The sequence below is a fragment of the Anoplolepis gracilipes genome, chromosome 13 (assembly GCF_047496725.1).
Source record: "Anoplolepis gracilipes chromosome 13, ASM4749672v1, whole genome shotgun sequence".
Taxonomy (NCBI): domain Eukaryota; kingdom Metazoa; phylum Arthropoda; class Insecta; order Hymenoptera; family Formicidae; genus Anoplolepis; species Anoplolepis gracilipes.
Window position 1 is genome coordinate 10,146,025 of NC_132982.1, and position 23,173 is coordinate 10,169,197.

Sequence of the window (23,173 nt, forward strand, 5' to 3'; positions counted from 1 at the left end):
TACTGCGAAGCAGTGCTTTAAATAGTATGTACAGGAGAAAAAAAAAAAAAAAAAAATCTTCAAAATAATCAGCGCAAAAATTCGAGAAAAATATCGTATTAAAAAAAAATAATACTAATACTGGACGTAAAGCCAGGCATAGCCTATAGAATGATGTTCCTGATTACAGCTGCGTATGCGCGATGCTCGGTTAGGTATCTGAAAGGTGATGAAACCAGAGGCCTAACCGTAGACGTTGAACAAAGTGCGGGATATACCGGCTCGGACAGGTCTCTTCTCAGCCAATCGTTTTCCGTTCTTTGTTTAAGTCCACCTGTCTCGAAGGAAGAAAGGTGTTTGCGAGTTGCGTGTCTAAGCGACCTGCACAGTTTGCGGCCGCGACCGCGACCGCGACCACCTCTCTCGCGTACTTGGAAACTCTTGGCGAGAAAGAAATTCGCGATAGTGAAGAAGGAACGCGCCAACATTACTTATTACGCGTGATAGAGAACAAATGCGATTTAACCATCAGTGGCGCACTTAATTTTGATCTGCATTCAACTTTTTTTTTCGCGCAACGATATTATTCCCTTACTTCCTCCTTCCTCCTTCCTCCTCTGTCATCTTCCTAAATCATATAGTTATATAATTCATCATATTATTCACATTGTACACGGGAAAAATAATGGAATTAATTTCTCTCCTCCGACGACGATAATATCGACGTAGATGGAGCGAGTCTTATGAAAAGTCAATTGTCCTATAGTTGAAATAATTAGTGACGCAGTGAGTGAAACGATGTAATCGACCGGAAATAATTTTATCACGATGGAAAAGTCATCAATCGTGTGCTAACAATATTATGACAAATGATGTTTTTCATAAAAAGAAAGCAAAAAAAAGGACTGCATAAATTTGTGGAGATTGAAAATGTGGTGATACTGGACGATTGTTGGAGACTTTCTTGAAAGAGGGAATTATCCACGAGCATAATGAATATTAAAATTTTTTTTTTAATGAACGGAGTAAGTGGGTGATTGTGGGATATTTGGAAAAACATGGAGAATTTGAGGAAATTTGTGGTGGACGGAGTAGCGCGATCGTTGGATGAAAATGAAGGAGGAAGGTGGAATTTGAGGGACACGTACGGAGGTGGAGGACCTCACGAATGCACGGTCGGGAATCGTCGCGCGGCATAAAACCGGTTTCTGCATTTGGTGCAACGACGTGCAACGGCTCTCCGCGGCGCCGCGCCGCGCCGCGCCGCGCCGCGCCGGTGAGTTTTAACGAGAATACCTCACGACACAAACGCTCTCGCCGTAATCGATTCGATTACCAAATGCTAATTACGAAGCGATTACGGCGATAGTTAAGCGAAATTGAATTTCACTGTTCGTTTCTCCAACCAAAGACCGCGTGGCAAAGTCACTCACTCGAGGAGAGAGCGACTCGTCGACGTTCACGATAGAGCGATGATACAATTTTACCTTACACCTTACAGTTTCCAAGAGTCTACCATAAACACCATAATTCATCGCGCCATCCAATTTGTAATAATAATGAGATTTCAAGCTGGTAGATTCGACATCTTCTCATTTATCATTCGTTTCAGCATTATTTATTTTTACCCGAATACCGCGTAATACCGAAAGAATAATGGCCGATTTGGAGGCTCCAACTTCCAATCGATTACGCAAGATACATCTTCCGTCCCTAGAGACGATTTGCTTTCACTTTCCTCAAGGGTCCGCGCGTTCTCGCTTAAATCCATTCGTTACTTCCATTCTCGCTACAAAGATGCATGATTTTTTGCCCTTCATTCTCGTCACATCGCGAACACACATGGTGAACAAATTTTAAACAGAATCCGTAAGACGAGCTTTAAGTAAAGCGGAAAAAAGTGATTCGGATATATTCACCTACATACAACGTGCTGATGTGTATACACTATAACACCAGTGAAAGCAAACATGCATATGCATATGCATTCTGCATATAAATGGCAGAGGTAGCAAATGTAGACGAAACGATTCAAGCCTTTCTTTATTTTCCGACCAGCTAGATTTCTGTCTAACAATATAAGTATTGCTGATAAATTTTTCCTACCACGTTCCAAAGAAATCGACGCCATTTTTGTGCCTTGAAAGACATTAATATATTATTTGCTCTCTTGTAATAATGCGTTAAATTTGTGTAATATTTGGTGTGATGAATAACTAATGCAATAATTTAAACTTGATAATTATATAACGTATTCATCTAATTAACACAACGAGAGAAATATCTTTTAATTAAATTTGAATCGATCGATAATAAAATGCGCGCCTATGTATTCTCATTATCATTCTTGATTAAAAAAAAAAAAAGCATTTATAAGTATCATAATATTGAAATCAGTATTAAATGTCACAATTGCTAATATAAGAATGGTATTTAAACAATTTTGTAGCGACATTGTTTCTCCATTAATTTATATCGATTTAAACTTTTCAAAGATGTGACATTAATTTCTAAATTAAAACAGCAATTAACGTCAAATTGAAAGACTTAATATTATGCATCGACTACCATCCATAGCGTCAGATTATGTAAATGCTTTCAACTTAACTATCGAATCATGATCGGAAGTGACTGGCGGAAATGAGATTTTCTTACATTTTTGCTAGAAATTAATTCTTTTTCTTTCTTTGTCCGACCTAAATTAAATTAGACGCGGTATCGTCACGCTATGTGACAATCGTAATTTTCATCAACAATTGCACTTTCTTCGATTCCACTTTTCCACACATTTAATCGAATTTTTAATTAAACTTTCCTTCGTAAAGTGAAACTGATTCAAAACTTGTTTGAATGGGAATATCTTTCTCTATGTGTGGAGAGACCAATTACATTTTTCTTATTACAAAAAAAAAAAAAAAACTTTATATCGTAACGCATTTCACAAATTTATCACTACAAACAAACCTTTCCTTACTGCTTTTCTCTCTTTCTTTCTGTCTCTCTCTCTCTCTCTAAGACACTTCTCTTCCCATAAATTTATGCCCTGTAGTCCTATATTTCAAGCACGCTGGATTGAATTATTCAGAATCCAGAAGTGATCTTCATGCATGGCGAGCCTCCTTTATTCCGCACTGTCAGCAATGCGAGACAAGATGTAAGAAGAAGAAAAAAAAAAGTCCAAGAATAAATACCTCTTGTTCTTCCCACCTCGTGTCAATGTCACAATATTTCATTTATTAGTTTTAACCAGATTTTCCAAGATCTCTCTCTCTCTCTCTCTCTCTCTCTCTCTCAGCTATTTTACGACTAGATTTTCATGTCTGTTACGACGTACCAAGTTCGCTTCTCAATTACCTACTTGTTCGCATACTCGTAGGAAGAGAGATCGTGATCTAAGCGAAACTTTACGGACGGGTTTACGACGCTCACAGAAATCACGGAAGTTGCCGATTGTTCCCCCATCTTAATTGTGTCCCACTTCCGCTCTTTCAAGTTCTGCATGAAATTACTTGAGAGCATGCTGAAAGTTTCCGTTACGAATTCGTTTGCTGTTCACCCTTCTGCCCACTCCGCGTCGTGTGAGAAAAACACTCCGGAAAAGGGCGGCACCTGCGATGCATGTACCCCATGTATCGGGTGTTCCGATAGTTTCGTGTATTTTCAAACGGCCGAGAAATAGCAATAAAAAATTTGTGGCAATCGTTTCGGATTTCAATAGGTACGACAAAAGGGTACAACTATCAAGATTATATTCATAAAGTATGATATTGTATATCTATCTTTATCTATACACGGTATATAAATAAATAATTGTCTGAGAAGCAGGTGAGTCTTTGTATATTGAGCAACTAGCAATTCTTTTATAAAGCATGGGAAGATTTCTATGAGAGAACGTAGTAATAAGCGTGATATGTTACTAGATATAATCTCTAATTTATATTATTTTTATACCTTGACATTCCTAATGAGAAATCTCAGCACATACGGATAATCGTTATTGGAGATATTTCCGAATTAATTACACGTACATAGCCTAATAGCAAAACGATTACGGCATATTAATGTAAAAGAATATCAGTTTAATAATAATGATGATGATAAATCCGACATTCTTTACATTTTTCTAATGAAAACTTGATATTACTATATTGCAATACCATATCAATAAAATTAAAAGATTTTATAAAAATATAAAAATGTAAAAATCAAGCATTTTTGCGTTTCATAGAGAACACCAGAGATGATAATAAAAATGTTACGTGTTGATATATATATATATATATATATCTGTTTTACATTACTGTTTTCCAATGTATTGAAAATTTACATTGCAAGCTATTTTAGGAACAAAAACATATTTTGAAATCATAAAATATTTTAATTTCTCATTTCATGTGATTTTCGTTATATTTGTAGCAATACATTAAAAAATTTAAATTTTATAAAAATGACTACATATTATACTATACTATACTATTATATTGTAAACATGTAAAACATAGTTGATTATTAAAAAAATATTTATGTTACAAAAAGGTTTCAATACGCAACATTTTAAATGCAATCTCTTGTACACGTCAATCTGAAACCTATTCATGTTACAGCCCTGAGTCTAACGAAATTCGAACTCACCTGCCCCAATGTCATGCTCGGATGCTTAACAGTATACCACATCTGTTACGAGCCTTCCTTTCAGTCGGTGTCCTTCCTTTACATCGCGAGGAACTTGTGCGCGAGAAGCAATACATACGATAAAGAATATTTTTGCAAGAAACGCGTCTCGTAATTATCTCGTAAATCTTGCGCGAGTTTCTACAAAATTTATACAACTTATTTGGAGGGCCGTAAAATATTTTTTTACAAATTTTTAAACAACAAAGGGAAAATTTTTATATCAGAATCGCAAAAAAGATGTATATATATATATATATATCCGCTGTGTTAATTTGACGAGTTGAACGTGGGAAAGATTATTTCGCGTGGTTAATCGACTTCGATACATTTCTGTTTGACTGTGTGTTGCTGATGGAAAAGCTCTACCTCATTTTTGCGGCTTTCCATAACGCTTTTCAGTGTTCCCGGCACAACGCGAAATTGCATCGCTGCACTGTAAATCGATAACGAAATTACATTCCGCTTCGTTAAAGGCGAAGTTACTTTCAATCGAATGTGATAAAGTCACGATCAAGTGACACACCGGGATTTGGTCAGAAATCTGTTCATACGCGAGTTGTTGCACGGTGCATGTAATAGCTTTGTGGAATTCTAATGACTCAACGTAGCGTGGTGTTCATTATCTATGCAATCCGATTCTCTTATATCTCTTACCAAGTATGAGTTATATAATGGGAGTGACATATTCAGTAAACTTTCAGTGGCCCGTTAATTAAAATCGTTTTTTTACCGATTAGAAATTCCATCGTTAATTTCATGTTGTTAATAATGTGGATATGGATTACGATAAAAGTGCTTATGATTTTTCATTCACTATGAGAAGAGAGTTAAATAATTTAGTTTTTTTTTTTTTTTTTTCAAGTGCACACACACACACACCCACACATATCGCTTTATGGTCTTCACGCACTGATTCAAGTTCCAAATTGGTACCATCGAATAAGCATCTCTCGTAATGGTGATATATAAAAACGAAGAGCTCGACGCACGAACAGGATTTTGAATAAAATTTTACAAGGTAAACTAAAAATTCGTGTAATTTTGCAAATAACATTTATTCCATTTAATCGTATAATAATCTGTTTTTTTTTTTTTTTTTTTTTTTTTTTTATATCATCAAATTTTACGTATATTTTTATCGATATTATTATCACAGACATACGTGATATTAGAAAATTATTGATTATCCATCTCGTATCAAAAAAATCTATGTAGCTGTCAGTTTGACAAGTTAATCAATGTTAATCACGTAAATAAAAAGAAACTTTTCGAATGGATGTTTGAAAAATCGCGGTGACGTTTCCGCAATGATTGAAATTTAACGTATTTTACCGGGATAAAGTACGCGGAGATAAATAGGATGACGCGTGTACATGAGAATTGACTAAATTTTGTAATGTTATGACATATATCTATTTGTTTCCGATGCAATTAGCCGTGTTAAATCAAATTATCAATTTGTCTCAATCGAGCGACAGTCGACCGAGAATATTTATTTAGTAGAGCTTCATTGAAATTGGTTTATGAATTGAAAAATTTATAAAGCGTATTCTGTCAAAAAGTAGTTCATGAGACAATGCAACGCGTCTGTTTACAATATATTATAATGTAACATGAAAGTTATAATTAATAACATGTGTATTTTATGGTATAATATTATATTAATATTTTCTTTAAAGTGCACCATGTTATATAATTTTCAGATATTTTAAATATGAAATAAAGCTGTATATATATATATATATATATAATAAACGTGTCTTTTTTATGATTATATATAAAACATTTCTCATTATATGCTGTAATGCACGAAACCCACGCGAGAATCCACAGATATCAAGCAGATTTGTTTTTATTTAAACTCTACTACACTACTTATATCAGATTATACAATATACAGAAAGTTGAATAAACGCATCTTGATTTAGTGTCTATTTGAAAATTACTAGCAGATGTGTGGAATGAAATGGTCGTTCGTGAAATGTCAGCGATGGTAAAAATTTATCGCACGCCACCGCATACTACGATGACAAATTGCAGCGTCCACTGATAACGCAGTTATTAAATTATGGAATGAACATCAAGTGATGTATTAAACCGCACTATAAACAAAGTTTTACACAAAAGTTTTCAAAGAAAGTTTCAATATCCTCCCGTTTTACATTAATGTCCTCTTCTCTCGAATAATTTATGACGGATTTAAAGACAATATAGACATAATTAATATATTCATATAACATTTGAAATTTATATAACATTTCACGCAAGACCTTTTATTAATTTAATGATAATAAATTGATTAAATATTTTAAAGTTCTAATATTCTGCTCTGACGGCTTATTCATGCATGTACATTTCACATTTATTTTCTGAATTTTGTGATGCGTCATTCATTGTATCTGACAGATTAAGTTTGCATCACTGGATTTAGTGTAGGATCTAATGTCTATACTCCGACACGTGTGCGCGACACATATCAATCCTTTTACATAGGGCGGTACAACAGCCGATATACACGCAATGCAGTTTCGACGCGAAAATAAATATGAGAATGCAGCAATCTCTTTGTCGTAAAATGTGATGCATGCCGAGTTAAAATGATAGAAAAATTTAATGACGCACGCGAAGAATTAAACGAAATTTATATATATATATATATATATATATATATATATATATATTTCGTTTAATTTAAACAATAATTTGTTTCTCTGCAAGGCCATCTGGTTAATCACGGAAAAAGTTGATGACAGTAAATAACATTATTTCGATAAATCATTGTTTAATTCAATGCAAATTCTCCGATAAAATGCGATGGTATATGTTGTAATTTACTCGTGATAAAATATTTTCTATACACTTCACAGACTACCTCTCTCTTTCTCCCCTACCCCTTTCACAGATAGCATCATTATTGTTGTTTGTGTAAACAGCAATAGCTAAAGGAATACCCGTATAAAAGCGAAACTTTGGAAATAAAATGATGAATCGTTACCGCGCAGATTCACACCTGATAATGATAAAATTGTCACGTTTGTTTGTTAACAATTGCGTGTAATGAATATTTGCGGGCCGGTTTGTGAGCAGATTTATCATTTTCGAGTAATTTGGAGATACGCATACATTTGATATATAATAACTCAAACTTAATTGAATTTAATTTGACATTAAATCTTGATATCAAAACAGTATAACATCGAAGTGATAAAATCGATGAAATATTGTACTTTTGCATCGCTAAATTTTATTAAAATACAACAAAGTCATTTGAAAGGTTCTCTGTCGTGCAAAAGTACAAATAAGCCATCATATAATTTATTTTCAAATGAAGATTGTCCTTTTCTTCAGTCAAGGATTCGATAAGTTTTTCAAGACGAGATTTACGCCACCTACGGTCGTTTTCTATGGAATTTTAAATGAGACGCCTGCATATTTTGCAATGAAAATGATAAACGATTGACTCGTACAGTCTGCGGCAACGACTCTATAATGCGGTCCCAACGATGGCAGCATAAGAATCATTGGCGACACAAATCTCGAGGAAGAAAATGCATTATCCTTTCGTCTCTTCTCTCCTCTATTCTACTCTTTTATTCTCTTTGCTCAAGAAATCTTCCTTCGAATGGTTTCTTGCCTTCCTTTACTCCGTATATTCCTCCAGGGAGGAGAAAGAGAGAGAGAGAGAGAGAGAGAGAGAGAGAGAGCATCGTCCACTTTGGTTTCATAGGACGAATTCTATTCCAGAAAAGAGCATCTTTTCGTTAAAAAGATTGCTCTAACTTATCGCATAAATTCCCCAAGAGACAACATTTAGATTCGTAAATATATTTGTGACACGTGAAATAATTTTATTATTTCGACCGTATATTACTATAATGTTTCTTGTTCAAACAAAGATATATTGTTATTCTCTCTTCAAAATTTGTCCTCTGTCTGTTATCGGGTTTGTTTTAGTTGGGTTACATTACAAGAATGTAGTACACGAAATCGCAATCACAAGTACTGTGAAGAAATGTTGTATAAACACGTGTTGCCGAATATATCTGCAAAGTATTATTTGAAAGATTTCATAAATTCCAAAAGATTTTTTCAAATTTTTCCAAATGTGTCCAATGCATATATTTTTCATATTCAGAGAATCTGAAAAATCTCGTTGATTAAACATGCAGTTGAAACTTTTATGAGACGCATCTCATATCTTTCCATTAAAAAAAAAAAAAAAAAATTCTATTAAACAAAATTTTTGACAAGATTGAAAAGTAGAAGATCAAATGAAATGAAAATTTTTTAAAACTACTTCACCGAACAAGACACGAAATATGATATTATTCCAAAATAAATTCATTCTCTCATATTTATGCATTCAACGAATATATTTCTTATATGCGCATTATTAGCATTTATATTATAAAGAAATCATATATAAAGACTATATATATTTTGCATATCGTGGCCAACGCCGATGTGATAAAATATCAGATTTTCTGTTTGATACGATGCAATAAAAATATACGATATGAGAAATTTAAATACGCGAGTAATCTATATAATATAAAAAAAAAAAAAAAATAATTTCTGCATTTCATTCAAAATTATTAGATATCTTGTTTCACATTGTCAAGTGGCACTAAAAATAATCCTAACGCGATGATGCTTTTTTTTTCCAGAAATTATCGTAACTTTAAACTGAAATCTTGTTACTTAATTAATACAAATGTAAATTGGACAAATTGAAATAATTTTCTTACAATTTGTTTGTTATATTATGTGAAATAAAGTAAACTTTGCGAGTTGCAATGTATGTGCTATTGAACATAAATACGATAAAATAATAGAAATTTTTTCTCAGAGAAAATAGCTTGCGTGTATTTGTCAGACAATATACGTTTCATGCTGTAGTTATAAACGCAATATTCTTGCGGAGAATGCAATTTATGATTATATATCGTTACCTCGCGTAGTTACGATGTTAATTGCATCCCTACTACTGTTGCATACAAATTATCTTCTGCTTTGGATGATGCGCGCCACTGTGATGCGCATAATTGTGTTTCTGCTTAAAAATTTTTACAATGCAATCGAGAAAAATGTTTGCGGTGCAGTATATTATCAAACTTATAATACACTGCACCGTAAAAATGATCTTTTTTTTTTTTTTTTTTTTTTTTTTTTTTTTCCATTAAATGACTATGAAAGAACATTTCTACGCAAGAATATCCAGTTTCAAGGAGCAAATTCAACGTGTTACGTAATTTCACGGTATACTAGATAGAGATTTCGTAAGACTTGTGTCAAACATAATTGAGATCATGTCAAGATCGCTGAGCTCTTTTTTTCGATCTTTTTATTTGTTGAATCTTCCGGTGTCTCTTGAGAAAAAAAACACATTGTTATTTTTTATTCGTGTAAAAATAACGACCCGTTTCTGAGGATCGTAAGGAACGATTGCGAGAAATTTACATATCTAGTCTGAAAACTCCCTCGAGAATCTGAAACTTGCGAGTGTGGAGTGTCTTGGGTTTCAAAGTCCATTAGAGTGACAAAGAATGTCGATGACGTCGTCGTGCCTCTAAGGAATTCATTAATTATTTAATTACTCGGTCTTAGGTCATTCACGTCTCTCGGTACACGCGTCAAGTTTTTAATCTATTTAAATACAATTCATCGTCAATACGCGTTATAAAACTCCTCGGGAATAAAACGCTCATCAATAATCACTCTTGAATTTGCAAGCTTCCGAGTAACAAATTTACCAAATGAAACGATATGAGTTTTATTATTCCTTTTCCGATACAATTCGATACGCGTACGTAATATTCAAGCAAAAAAATGTCTTAATGAACCAAACTTACAATTACTTAGTTGAATCCAAAGCTGTTCAGGTTACAGTATATCCTGCTATATCGCGGTGGCTTTCGATTATGGCAAATAATTAACATGCTCTCTCTCTCTCTCTCTCTCTCTCTCTCTCTCTCTCTCTCTCTCCATCAATTCTCCAAATCATCGGCAACGTAAATAGGGGAAATTGGTTCAGCCATTGCTTTAAACGGATTTTATCGCAACGCTAAATGAATTACTTTATCTCTCTACAGCTTATTACGCATCTAACGTCCACTATTGAAACTACATTTCTTACTTCTGAGAATTATGCACCGGGTTTCATAATATTTCATCTCTAGCCGGATTATCGGAGAGTAAAATCAACCTCTCTGCATAAATTCGCATCTCTGCGCATCTCTGCGCATCTCTCGGCTGCTTTCTCGTTTTCTCATCGGACGCAAATATGTATGACTTTTTAATGCACCCGTGCACAGAACCCGCGCGCGCGTCCTCGCGTACTTCCAATTTCCTGACACTGCCATACACACATATATCTCAACGTCAGTTGGAAATGGATTCCGCGGAGAGTGCATCCGTTCTGCATCACCGCATATATTATCCTACAACTATATATTATATTTACTTGGTATACCACGCCGTTATATTTTACATCTAATATTGTACGGATACCTATGTAACACGTACACAGTTATGTCTCATTACTGGCAGACAATGTATTCCATTCCGATCGATTATATGCATTGATGAGCGGTCCCCGAGACGTTGGACAAGTGTTCTCTTCGAGTTATATTGTATAATCGTGATATTTCTCTTAAATTATAGACGCGTCGTTTTATCTTTAGACTCGCTATAATAATAAAAAAATCTTTTATATACTCGTATATGTGTGTGAAAATAATTTATTAAATCTTGAAAATCTAATTGAAATTAATTAATCCGATCAAATAATCATCTTAAAAAGCACTTTATTAATTATACGATCATGTAAATTTATTCCATAATGTATAAAATGCAAAATCGATATATGATACCTACACATATATTGTGTTTATTTTTTTCAACAAACGAATCTCGTGCACATCGCGCAATAATCGATCGTATGCATATGCATATTGTATAATTATGTGAAAAATATGTAATATATTTGTTTGCACACACTATGTATTTACATTTAAGTAAAATGCAAATACAAATTTATGTAACAAGCTACATTTATGTTAATAAGATTTTCTATTTATTTTTTGTTTAATATACATATATATATATATATATATATATATATATATATATATATATATATATATAACGTATTCAATTTATTGTTAATTTAGCTGCACGTATGTTTTGGATATTTAAATAATTGGGCAATAACTGCAAAACGAGATTGTAAAAACGTATTAAACTAAACACTGCGAATTGCGTCCGTAGCAGTGCAATCAACTGTGTCGTTATGTGTTTTACGAATCAATGAATTTTTCATTAGTACGCCCTCGCGGGGAAGATTTCACGAATTTAACTTCAAATTTCATTTCTCGAGAATGTTCTCAATGACAGCAAAAATATGCGTAGGTGCAGAATTAAAACTGCAGCAGCTACGTTGTACCGTTCTTTATGCAACAACCGTAAAATGAGAAAGAAATTTCTTAATACGTTAATAAATATAAATTACTTTATTTTCGGTGAATTTATGAGTTCATTCTTTATTATCTATGTGTGAAATAAGAATTATGAAAATCGTGATATCTGAATTTTCTGTGTGGATGTATCACCTCTGTTAATCTGGCACTATCATCACGAGAGATCAAATGCATGTAATGCATGTAATTAAATGCCAATTTACTATGCTAATTTCGAATTTATCATCTCATATATATATATATATATATATATATATATATATATATATATATATATATATATATACATATATAAGTAGTGCGCAATTACTATTCAAAATGATTAACGACAGTTTTGCACAATATTAGTAATCTGTGTGAAAATAATTAGTGATTAATTCACTCTATAAATCCTCATCTCGAAAAATATTGTTTGAAATAGAAAATTTCAAATACTTTTATCATTTAATTTTTGAAAACTTTTTTACCATATAATATTTTGTTTCGTCAATTTTCGGGTATTCTATATACATCTTTTCAAAAATTTATAAAAAGAAGTAATGCAAAAAATTAAACTTTTACGCCATTGCAAGATCCAAACGTACTAATATTTCGAATATAATATTCGCAAATCCAGCTTGAGATAAAATAATTATTATTTATATTATTAATTAAAACAAAATAATTCAACACTTACCAATACGATGCACAACGGCAGGGTTGTAGAACATAAGACGGTGATCTGTAAAATACAAGTATATTCAAGTTAAATGTATAAAAAGCAATGTTCAAAGCATTAATGTTTAAAAAAAATTATTGCGCATAATTAAATTGTTATTCGTTCCTTTAAATAAATATATATATAAAAAGAATAACATAATTTCTAATGTGTGTATTATATACATATACAAAAGGCTGAAATAATTTATGTAACTACATAAAAATGTTAATTATAATAATATTTTAGGTATCTCAAAAGTAAGACTTGGAATATTTTATGTATGAATATTATACGGCAATATAATATTTTAGACTGAGTTACCGCGGAGATAAACGAGCTATTGCAGAGATAAACGAGCAATTAATTTTATAAATAATAAATTAACAAAATTATAATTTGTTCACTTGATACTCCGTCGTCATTTATTGTCTCCTTCCGCGAGTCTTTCCTTTCTTTCGTATTTATTATTTGCTCTTTTATTTAGTATTTGTGAAAACACGATTAATTATGATATTTTATTTAGCATTTACGAAAACACGATTAATTATGATTAATTATCGGCACGCAATCACTAGAATTACAGCATTTTATACAGCACTCTCGATTAATCGCAAACAATATGCATTTTAATATATAGAGAGATAAAAGAAAATTACGGTTACATAAAATTCTAATCCGCTCGGCGGATATTTTAATACACGTAATTTGATTGTCTCTAATTATTACGAATGAATAAATGTACGAATTACAATTAAAGACGGATGTAAATAAAAATGAATTGCGAAATGCAATATTTAATAGATGCCGCGCTTTGCTTATTCTCGCGGTTTAGATTTCGAGCGAATAAATCATATCAATGTCAAGGGTATGCATTTATAAATCACCGATATGCATAACATGTGTACAAAACGTCGAATTCAAAAAATACGCAATTGATGAATATTACAGAAAGAAGTCGATAACGATAGGTTTGACAGTTAAATATCGCGATAAAATTCAAATTAATCTATTTTGTTTGCGAAAAAAATATCGATCAATTCTACCTTAATCGTCTTGACTTTGTGCAGCATTGTGAGAGATACTACGCGTATTAATGATTAATTGATACACGATGACGGCGAGATATTAATTAATTAACTAGGCGAATTGATCGTTAGTTGCAACAATCGTATTAAAGATCGCATTTGATTTCTCTCATTGTTAATACCTGTAATATTTCGAGGTATTTAGAGGTAATAAGAAGATAGACGGAGCAGCTCTTCTCGCCTTACTTCTTCTAGCACTTCTTATTCACTCGAGAGTCACCGCGCGAATGATAACACTCGGCTTACTCGACTTTCGTTTTTCGTTGCGCGAATGACAACAAAACTGGCTCGAGTCTCGCCGCGAGGATGACAACAAGGTCGTATGTCAACAATAACGCGCTGGTATGTGGCAAAAATTCGTGTCGTATTATCTCTGAAATGAAAACTGTAATTATTACAATTCATGATTGAATGATCGATTTTTGCGTAATTAATTATGTTTCGTAATTACGGCATTTCAACTAGCCAGTATGCGTTTTGTATAAATCGGAATAAAATTGCGATGTCGATTTTCGAATTTGTCAATCATTAACAAAACATCGCTCACAATTAGTCATTAATAAATGGAATGATGCGATTCCGATGTTATTCCGACACGTTTAATCTACAACTACAACTGTTATTAACTCGATATTTTAATATTTTATCAACTATATATGTCTGTGCATAAATTCGGCGTATTTTGTATGTACATTGGTGATTCGTTGAAACGCCTATTTTATATGTAATTTATTTCATCAAAATTTATATCGAATTGATAAAATGACATATTTTTATATATAACGTTTTGCAAATCAATCTTTAATTGTAACTCGTATATATTTATATTCATTTGTGTTTTAATTAGAGATAGTAAAATTGCCAAAAACATTCATAAAGTGCATATAGGCGTTCGTCAACAACACAGATAGCCTATATAAACTTGATTGCCCGATTTTCCAAAAGTGTAGGTGTATATAACCGTTTCGCATTCTCTTATTGTAATGAAATAAAGATCAATTACGTTTGTCGTAACTGATTAATATCAAAGGTGTTACGTACAATAAAATGCTGCGCAATCATTGCATTATAGTAATTGGAGTATTTTCACAAGTGAATATCGTATGAATGCCACGAAGAAATAACAAACCACAAACAGGAAATGTCTGAAGAGACATGTATATGAAACGAGAGTAAAACTATAAATTGATATTCCTATATGTTAATTTATTGTTTATTATTTTAAAATTAATTGGTTTATCGTCGAAATAGAGTGGATTTATTTTACATAATTGTATATATTAGGTATATTATGTATATAAAATATTTTTACTTTGAAAAATATTTGAGATTTTAATAAAATAATTATACGTCATAATTTTATATAGATAAAATATATGTAAAAAGACAAAATATTTCAGCACTGTTTGTAAAGTTTATAATTTTTTAAATTAAGTATATAAAAATTATAAATTTCTATTTCTTTATCATGTTTTATACATGAATTTATATCAAATTTTTTAAAAAAATATGCCATTTTTGTACATTATTTGTTTAAAACGAATAAAAATGTAATTATGTGCAATATTTTTGTTTTTTGAAATAGTAATGATTATAAACATTGCTTTATACAATGTAAAAATATTATTTTACAGATTAATATTGTGTGTTCTACAATTCTGTGTTACTATACGTCATCATCATTTTTTTTAAGTTTTGCATTATTTTATTACCTTAATTTCAAGATAATGAAAATACAGCACTCAATTCAATTAATTATTAACGTAATTTATTCTTAGTTTAAATATTTTTTGAAAGTAAGACTAATGTTAAGGTAGTAATTCTACTTCTAATATCAGCTGTTTGTTAATTGAAGCAATAAATTTGAGATTAGAGAAACAAATTAGCAATAAATAGTACTTAATCACATCATAAATCTGGTTTTTCGTGATGCAGGGCTAGATTAATAGAAGTGAATGCATCCTCTAAATAGAATAAAAATGTTTCGTGTCTTATCTCGTTACGACCGTTTCATGCGAACAAAACTCTGTCCATTGTTATCGTGTAGTAGAGTAGAAATTCAATTCTCACAGTATAGTAGTTAAACTTCCTAAGAAAGTTTCACCTCACAATTGCTAATCAACTTTTCGTTAGTTTACGTTTTTCTTTCTTTTTCTTTTTGCAACAATCCATTGCACATTATTAACAAACTAAAAGCGTACAACAATTCGCAAAGTTTATTTTTAAGAAATTAATTATAAATGTTTCAATAATGTACATTTATTACAAATGTTTAAAAAATTTATATTTACGTGTTAAATAAATATAAATTTGAATAATGTCAAAAAGTTTTGGAATAGGTGGCCTTTTTGAAGTTGAAAAGCAAGCCAACTATTCAAAGAAATGTTCAACACATTTGTAGTTTATATTCTGTGTTTCTTGAACAGATATGTATTGTACTGAAATCTGCTCCGGAAGATTGGATTTCCGATGGCATCAAAATGTTATGTAATAAACGATATAATCTTTCTTTTACCGAGATGATCAAAAGTAATATCTGATAAAGTGCTTTTTTACATATTATAATTATCCTTGTTGAAAGAGCAGGTGCGGCATACCAGACCGCGGTCACGCATGAAAATGCAAATATAATCAGATCTCTTTTCCATATACCATATACGATTAATAAATGCAATACAGTTCGTTAAACGTAATAACAAAAAAAAGAGAGAAAAAAAAGAGAAAAAAATCTTATAAAAGAGGGAAAAAAAAAAAAAAAAAAAAAAAGAGTCGAGAAATTTAATGAGATCGAAAGAGAGAACTTTAATGAGATCGCGGATATATTTCATTTAATATGTAACAACAAAAGACGTGTCTGAAAAATTTTTATCGTTAACATTTCTGTTACATTTTAAAATTTTGTTGTGTTAAATTTTTTTTGTTGTTTAATGCGGCACATTTAGTCCATAATTGTATCGAGATCCTCGCGATTGATGTAAAGACGTTATCTAGCCGGCTGTTTAATTACATAATCAAAATCATGCAAGAGGAAAAGGATGTGCATTCGTCAAACGTGATGAGAATTCAGAGAACATTAAATTCGCTCTAACAATCTCGAAATTTCTCTTTCTCTCTCTCTCTCTCTCTTTCTCTCTCCAGCGTGGATAAATACTAATACGCATCAAATAGCATTAAATTATTCAATGATATTTGCGCACATGCAGGCATTAACTTGATGATAATTATTATATTTCGTTGATAATTAATAAATTTCATACCAATGTATATTTCATTTGATATCGAGAAAGATACGTATAATTATTGCGAACCTTGCGTGAAATGTTTACAAGATTTGATTATTGCCCGGATGGGATAAGAATAAATGAAATATATTTTGAAAATAATCTGATAATAATCTTTCTTTCTCTTTTCGGCACATTTTATTAATATATTCCTTTGATACGAAAGTATCAAAAGAATATATCAGTAAAGTTTAGTGCGTATTAGATGTTATTAGACATAAATTCATCGCTCTAATTAAGCGTTGACGTCAAACTGAGCAAACATTGAGGTAATACCACGAATGAAATTAGAACGGAAGAGTTATCTCATGCAACTGTGCACATTGCCAAACTCCTCGTTAGCCTCGAGCACTACATAATGAATATGTAACACACAGCTATTTTAATATTCTCAATCGAATTCTACATCGAATAAAACAGTCTGAGATCATAAAGTAAAAAAAAAAAAGAAAAAAAAAAAGAAAAAAAAAATAACGAAAATTGTATACATATATACACTAATTCATTCTGTAAAATGAATCTATTAAATTATAAGTGATTAAATTATATGAGAAACTATAAAAATGTCTTTTCTTACCGACGATGATAAGATGAATAATTTACTTTCTGCATAATATCCTGTAATATCCATAATATAGATTATCCTAGCCTAATTGGAAAGGCAAAGACAAAGTGGCTCGTGCAAGGCAGTCATCAGTGCCAAAAGACTGAGCAATCTCTTTCTCTCCTTCTCTCTCCGGAGCTACGCAACGTGGCGACCGGTTGATGGAGGGGACCAGACATGGGGGCAGCTGTTTGCCCGCCATGGAACGGATCGGGGGGTCGCGTTGGTATGTGTAGGGTACCCGCCAGTAATGCCACATCGGTGGCGCTCACAACTCACGGGAGATGCGAGACTGTGGATTGCGAGTGATTGTGAGATTTGATCGTTCGACACGTTTGGATAATTAAAATTTACATCGAAAGTGCAGGTGAGAAAGAAGATGGTTCGAGCGGTGTAAGGATGTGTACCGCAGCCGTGACGCTGAGAAAATTTCATCTTTTCGACGCCCCATTCGACTTTAGTCTGCAACTCAAGTCCAGGCAAAGGCGGCGTGTAGAGCAGCAACGGTGAAAAAAGTGCGCGCGCACATGAGCGACTTGGACGCGTTTCAAAGCTGCCCATCCGTTGGTAAATCTCCAAAAATCGATCCCAACCCTGCGCACGACGTTTCGTCACGTGTCGGACGTTTAACTCCAATTTGATCGCGCGCGTATATATGGAGAGGAAAAAATCAACAGCAATTCTCATTCGAATAAATTTCTCGAATTAATTTCACGATAACGATAATAATAAAAAGAAATGCCGTGTCGTGAATTAATAGCAAGAAATTTAAAGTCGTGAAGAATGATCGATAAATGGCAATAAAAACAAGAGGAATTTGAAGAAAAGCATCGAGCATCGATTCTGTCATATTTTAGTTATGGATATTTATCCGGCAATGATGTATCGCAAAGAGAGAGAGAGACAATTGGATGAAGATTCCAGGAAATTTAACAGGACCAACGGCGTTTAAGAAACGACTCTATCCTCGTGTCCACGTGTGAAAATGTGATCCACGACGTCGTGCAAAGAAACGGTCCAGCTGAATGGAATTTGCTCTGTGATAGTCAGGTAGTCTCGATGCACGAGAATTTTTCTTTTCAAAAGGCATGACGAGAGAGAGAGAGAGAGAGAGAGAGAGAGAGAGAGAGAGAGAGAGAGTCTGGCGAAACTTTAGCTCGATCGGCTTGTCGTCGATGGTATTCGGATGGCAAATAGTGAACGGTGAATGGATATATATACGTGTGTCCTTGCGAGGTTGGCAACTCACATGGCAACTGCACGAGAGCATTGCATAATCATAAGCGATACGTTTGTCAATACGTTTGTCAATACGTTTGTCAATATGTGAATTTGCGATCGCAGATCTCACAACGACAGCAACTGATGGTTATCATCCGAGATTGCGACGTCAACTAAAATACATGCCCGACTTTTCTACGTCATGTTTATAGAGGCTCTTTCTTGTATAAGCGTTACAAGCTGACAGTTGTTGCTTTGTCAAAAAATGTGTATCTTTTAAGGTTTCACTAGATTCAATTTTACTAACGATAAATTTTACTAGCAAAAAATGAGATAGTTAAAAAGTAAAAATAATAATTCAATTTTTTCAAAATCGACAACATGTTTTCTAAAATAAAGATGCCACATTAAATCGTGACTCTTCGTTAAAAAGGAAAAAAGTTGTCGTTTATCAAAACGGAAGCCGATAACGAGGACAAAGCTCCAAAGGAGTTAAAACAGTGTTTGTGATGTAGGAAAATGCATTAATAGTTGGTCACGAATCGTTACGTTTTTAGAGGAAACCCAGGATTGATGTGTCTTGAATAAAGAGATCGATTCATCGTGATGATAAAAATCATGCGATTTATGCAAAAGTATTGGAAAGAACGAGTGAAATTGTATAAAAACCAAGAAAGCAGAAGGGTATTTGCGAAAATGATTAATGCAATTAAAGAGAAAATATCCTCTCTCGTTGCGGACATTCTTCTTTCCTTTTTCATCTTACGTTTTTTTTTTTTTTTTTTTTTTTTTTTTTTTATCAAGTTGCTCTCGTATGTACTCGAATCGGATTTGAAATTAATTCTCGGAGAATCGAAAAACGCGCTCCTATATCGGATCGAAACTTTAACAATTCACTTAGCTCGGAACTATAATTACCCTATTATCATCCTGTCGACAGTAATTCCCTTGTTAAGATCTAATGAGCTCCAATCTGTATTGCAAGCGACCACTTTTGCCCCTTCCTATCGGTTGGTTCGAGCACGCTTGAACGTCCACGCTTTCGCGAGAGATAGACTAGCATAAAAGAATATTTTAATCCATCATTAATTTGAATATTACGCCGATAAATTTTCAAAACCAGCAAGGTTCGATACAACGCAAAATGTAAACTTTTTCGAAAAAGTTTGAGTAAAAGAGTAAAATGTTTAAATTACTATATTATCTTTATCGACGAGATGCAACGATTCCTTTATTCGAATCTTCGTCGTAAATAGATTCGAGCATTTTTTTTTTTTTTTTTTTTTGCGATACAACTGTCAGTACTAAACACATCGATATTCTACTTTTTGTTCAAATATAAAATTGATGACGGGATGCTTTATTCGTGGTTGATCGATGCTAGGAAGGTATAGTACGAGCGATCTTGTCATTGATCTTGAAGTACTTTACTATCATCAAGATCTTAACGACTAACGGACGACGGCAATAAATTTGATTGGGCTGGTAAATTGTCGGCCACTCCGAGGAGGAAGAGACTGTTCGGTCCACTTCTTCATATAATGGCCAATTGTCGCGCGACGGAATCATCCGAGTGAGTGCATCTCCTAAGTAAACAATAAAATGGTTTCGAAGACGGTCGTACTTATGTGTCGTTTTGCATCGCATCATTTGTGTTGATATCTTCTTATTCGCTGCTAATCGTTCTATCGTTTTCCTTACATTTTATGTCCAAATATTTACTCGTTATCAAACAGACAAGCCGATGAGATAATTTCCCAGCCAGAACAAAAACTCGAAAAATCATTCGATTAATTCGTAAACTAAATCGCATTGAGAAAATGAACATTTAAAAAAAAAACATGCCTAAACTGCCCCTTTTGACTGCCTATTGTAACGTACATACACGATTCTCTCGTCATGCAGTTGGAAAGAAAGAAAAATATATGCCACTGTCAGTTACATAAGTATGAAAAAAATCGAACGAAAAACGAGCGAATGACCGTATTGATCTTTTCCAGCCAACCAAAGAATTGCTTTAAGGATCTACCGCAAGAAGAACCGCAAACTTTAAAGCTTTTACTTACCAAAGAGAAGCAGTGCAACGTGCCTTATCGCCGACAATAATAATATATTACTATCGATATAGTTTATGAAACAAGGAATACGCCAAAAAATACAAATCTTGCTGCATTGAAAATATTGAAGAATACCGAGAGATAGTCGACAGGATGTGAAAAAAATCATATATTTCAAACGAAATCACCACGACCGATCTCCAAATGAAATTTCGCAAATCCTCCTTATCCAGCCCGAAGATGGAATTACTGTCGAGACGTTCCTCGAACGATCGGATATCGACCTTGAAGAGGTCGAGATCCTTTCGAGCATCCGTGAAACTGATGTCGAAGATACGCAATCACGCCAACGCGCGATTGACCGCCGGTTTCGACTTGTCATCCATCTCGAAAGATTTCAAGAAGGAACGCAATCTCTACGTCATTGATGAATCTCGGGACCCTGAAAAATCTTTAAATCTACAGAAAAAGGATGCGAGTCCCTGTATGGGGGAGAAAGCCGGTGACGAGACATTCTCGAATGTTGGAAAAATTTCAGTGCCGTCGAACGACACCGCTTCGCAAGACATCACCAAAGATCTGAAGAGCAAACTCACCTTGACCGATAAGATAATGGGTCGCAAGGACGTTGAAAAAGTGTCGGCAAAAAACGATGGCGTAAAATCACCAAAGGTTATTCGCATTTTTCGCAGGAAACGCAGCGTAGAAAGCTCTCAGGAAGATACACGAGGGAAAAACTGTAGGGAAAAACATGTGTCTTGTGAGACGGACATATGTCAACCGAGTAAAAATGTATTCTATGAAAATCCTACCTTTGTATTGGACTCTTCCCTAGACTCTTCCGTCTCGAGTTTTCTCTACGAAGAAGAGGAGGAAAAAGAGGAGGAAAAAGAGGAGGAAAAAGAGGAGGAAAAAGAGGAGAAGCAACAGCAGGACTGCAAAAGTGAGCGCTCCGTATCCTGCGAGCGTGACATCTTGACCGTCGTCGTCGATTCTCACAAAGCTGCGATTAATCGACCATTCTATCATAAAATTAATTACCAGCCAGATAGATACGACGATGAAAAGTGTCTTGAAGAGTCACAGAATGCATTTCGTTCCAGATGCGAGACAGATCCTTTAAGATATTTTTGCCAAGAGAGAAGCAAAGACTCGCAAGAAAACGTGATAAATGGCAACTGCCATTCTTCACGAAGAATTGCTGAATCCTTTAGCGGATTTGATCGCTCGAGGATGAAATTTTACTGTAAACTACACGAGACGGCAAGAAAAAACACGTCACACTGCCTACAGGATCAGAAATTCCTTGACAATGTCAAGACCTGTCCCTCGAAATCTTGCAAAATTAGGACGGTCGATAACTTTACCAACTTTTGGACGAATAGGCGTGGTAATAGCTTTCGAAGTAAAATGGCGACCGATGGAAAAAGGGATGCGAAAGAAACGAAGGATTACGAGCGGGTCGGTCGGGAGCGAGTTCTCGTGTCGACATCATCGGGATCAAGTATGATTGATCAATAATATAAGTCTTCTAATTAATCACTGGCGCGCCAATTAGCGACTCGAATTTCCGCGGCTCATAGAATTATCGATTTAGCTACATTTTTTAAGGAACCAACATTGCGAGAAAAAAACAATCTAGATTGATTGAAAACAACGCTTTTACTAACATATTTTATATTTTAACAACTGGAAAGTAGTTTGTAAAAAGAAAGTATGTTCATCATGAAATCAGATGATAAAGAAGCATTAGGAACATCACTGACATGTGGGAAAATTTCTAGTTGCGAAAGTAGCTCGAGTAAAAAAAACGTATAAACCAATCGCAATAATTCTGCGTGCATAATATTTCAAGACAGAAAATAATGCACAGACTGTGCATTTTTATTTAAATTTTTTTTTTTTTAACTTAATACGAGTCTTTTATTTTATATCTACTGAAAGAATTGTGTTAATCATTAACGGAAAGTATTCTTGACGCTAAAAACTCTTCTCTGATGAAAATCACACATAAAAGGTAGAGAGTAAATTTGAAAAATCACACGTATGAAAATCTTTCTCACAGTTCTTTTTCTATTTTTTCTCGCTTCTCTT

The 23,173-nt window shown here is 33.4% G+C and overlaps 1 protein-coding gene across 7 annotated transcripts in view; it reads left to right on the forward strand.

The window, feature by feature from the left end:
- Wake (ankyrin repeat and fibronectin type III domain containing protein wide awake) overlaps positions 1-23,173 on the forward strand; it is a 74,692-nt gene that overhangs the window by 40,175 nt on the left and 11,344 nt on the right. Inside the window, exons 1-2 of one of the 7 annotated variants that reach the window (XR_012047909.1) lie at positions 17,683-18,851; positions 21,023-22,583. The exons of 4 other annotated variants lie outside the window; for them this stretch is intronic. Coding sequence is in view for 2 of the 3 variants with exons in the window: in XM_072904739.1 (XP_072760840.1) it covers positions 21,284-22,583 (1,300 nt within the window). In the remaining variant the exon portion in view is untranslated. Of the gene's footprint in view, positions 1-17,682; positions 18,863-21,022; positions 22,584-23,173 lie in introns of those variants that run through there. 2 more of the 7 variants (XM_072904739.1, XM_072904737.1) reach the window with 2 other exon arrangements.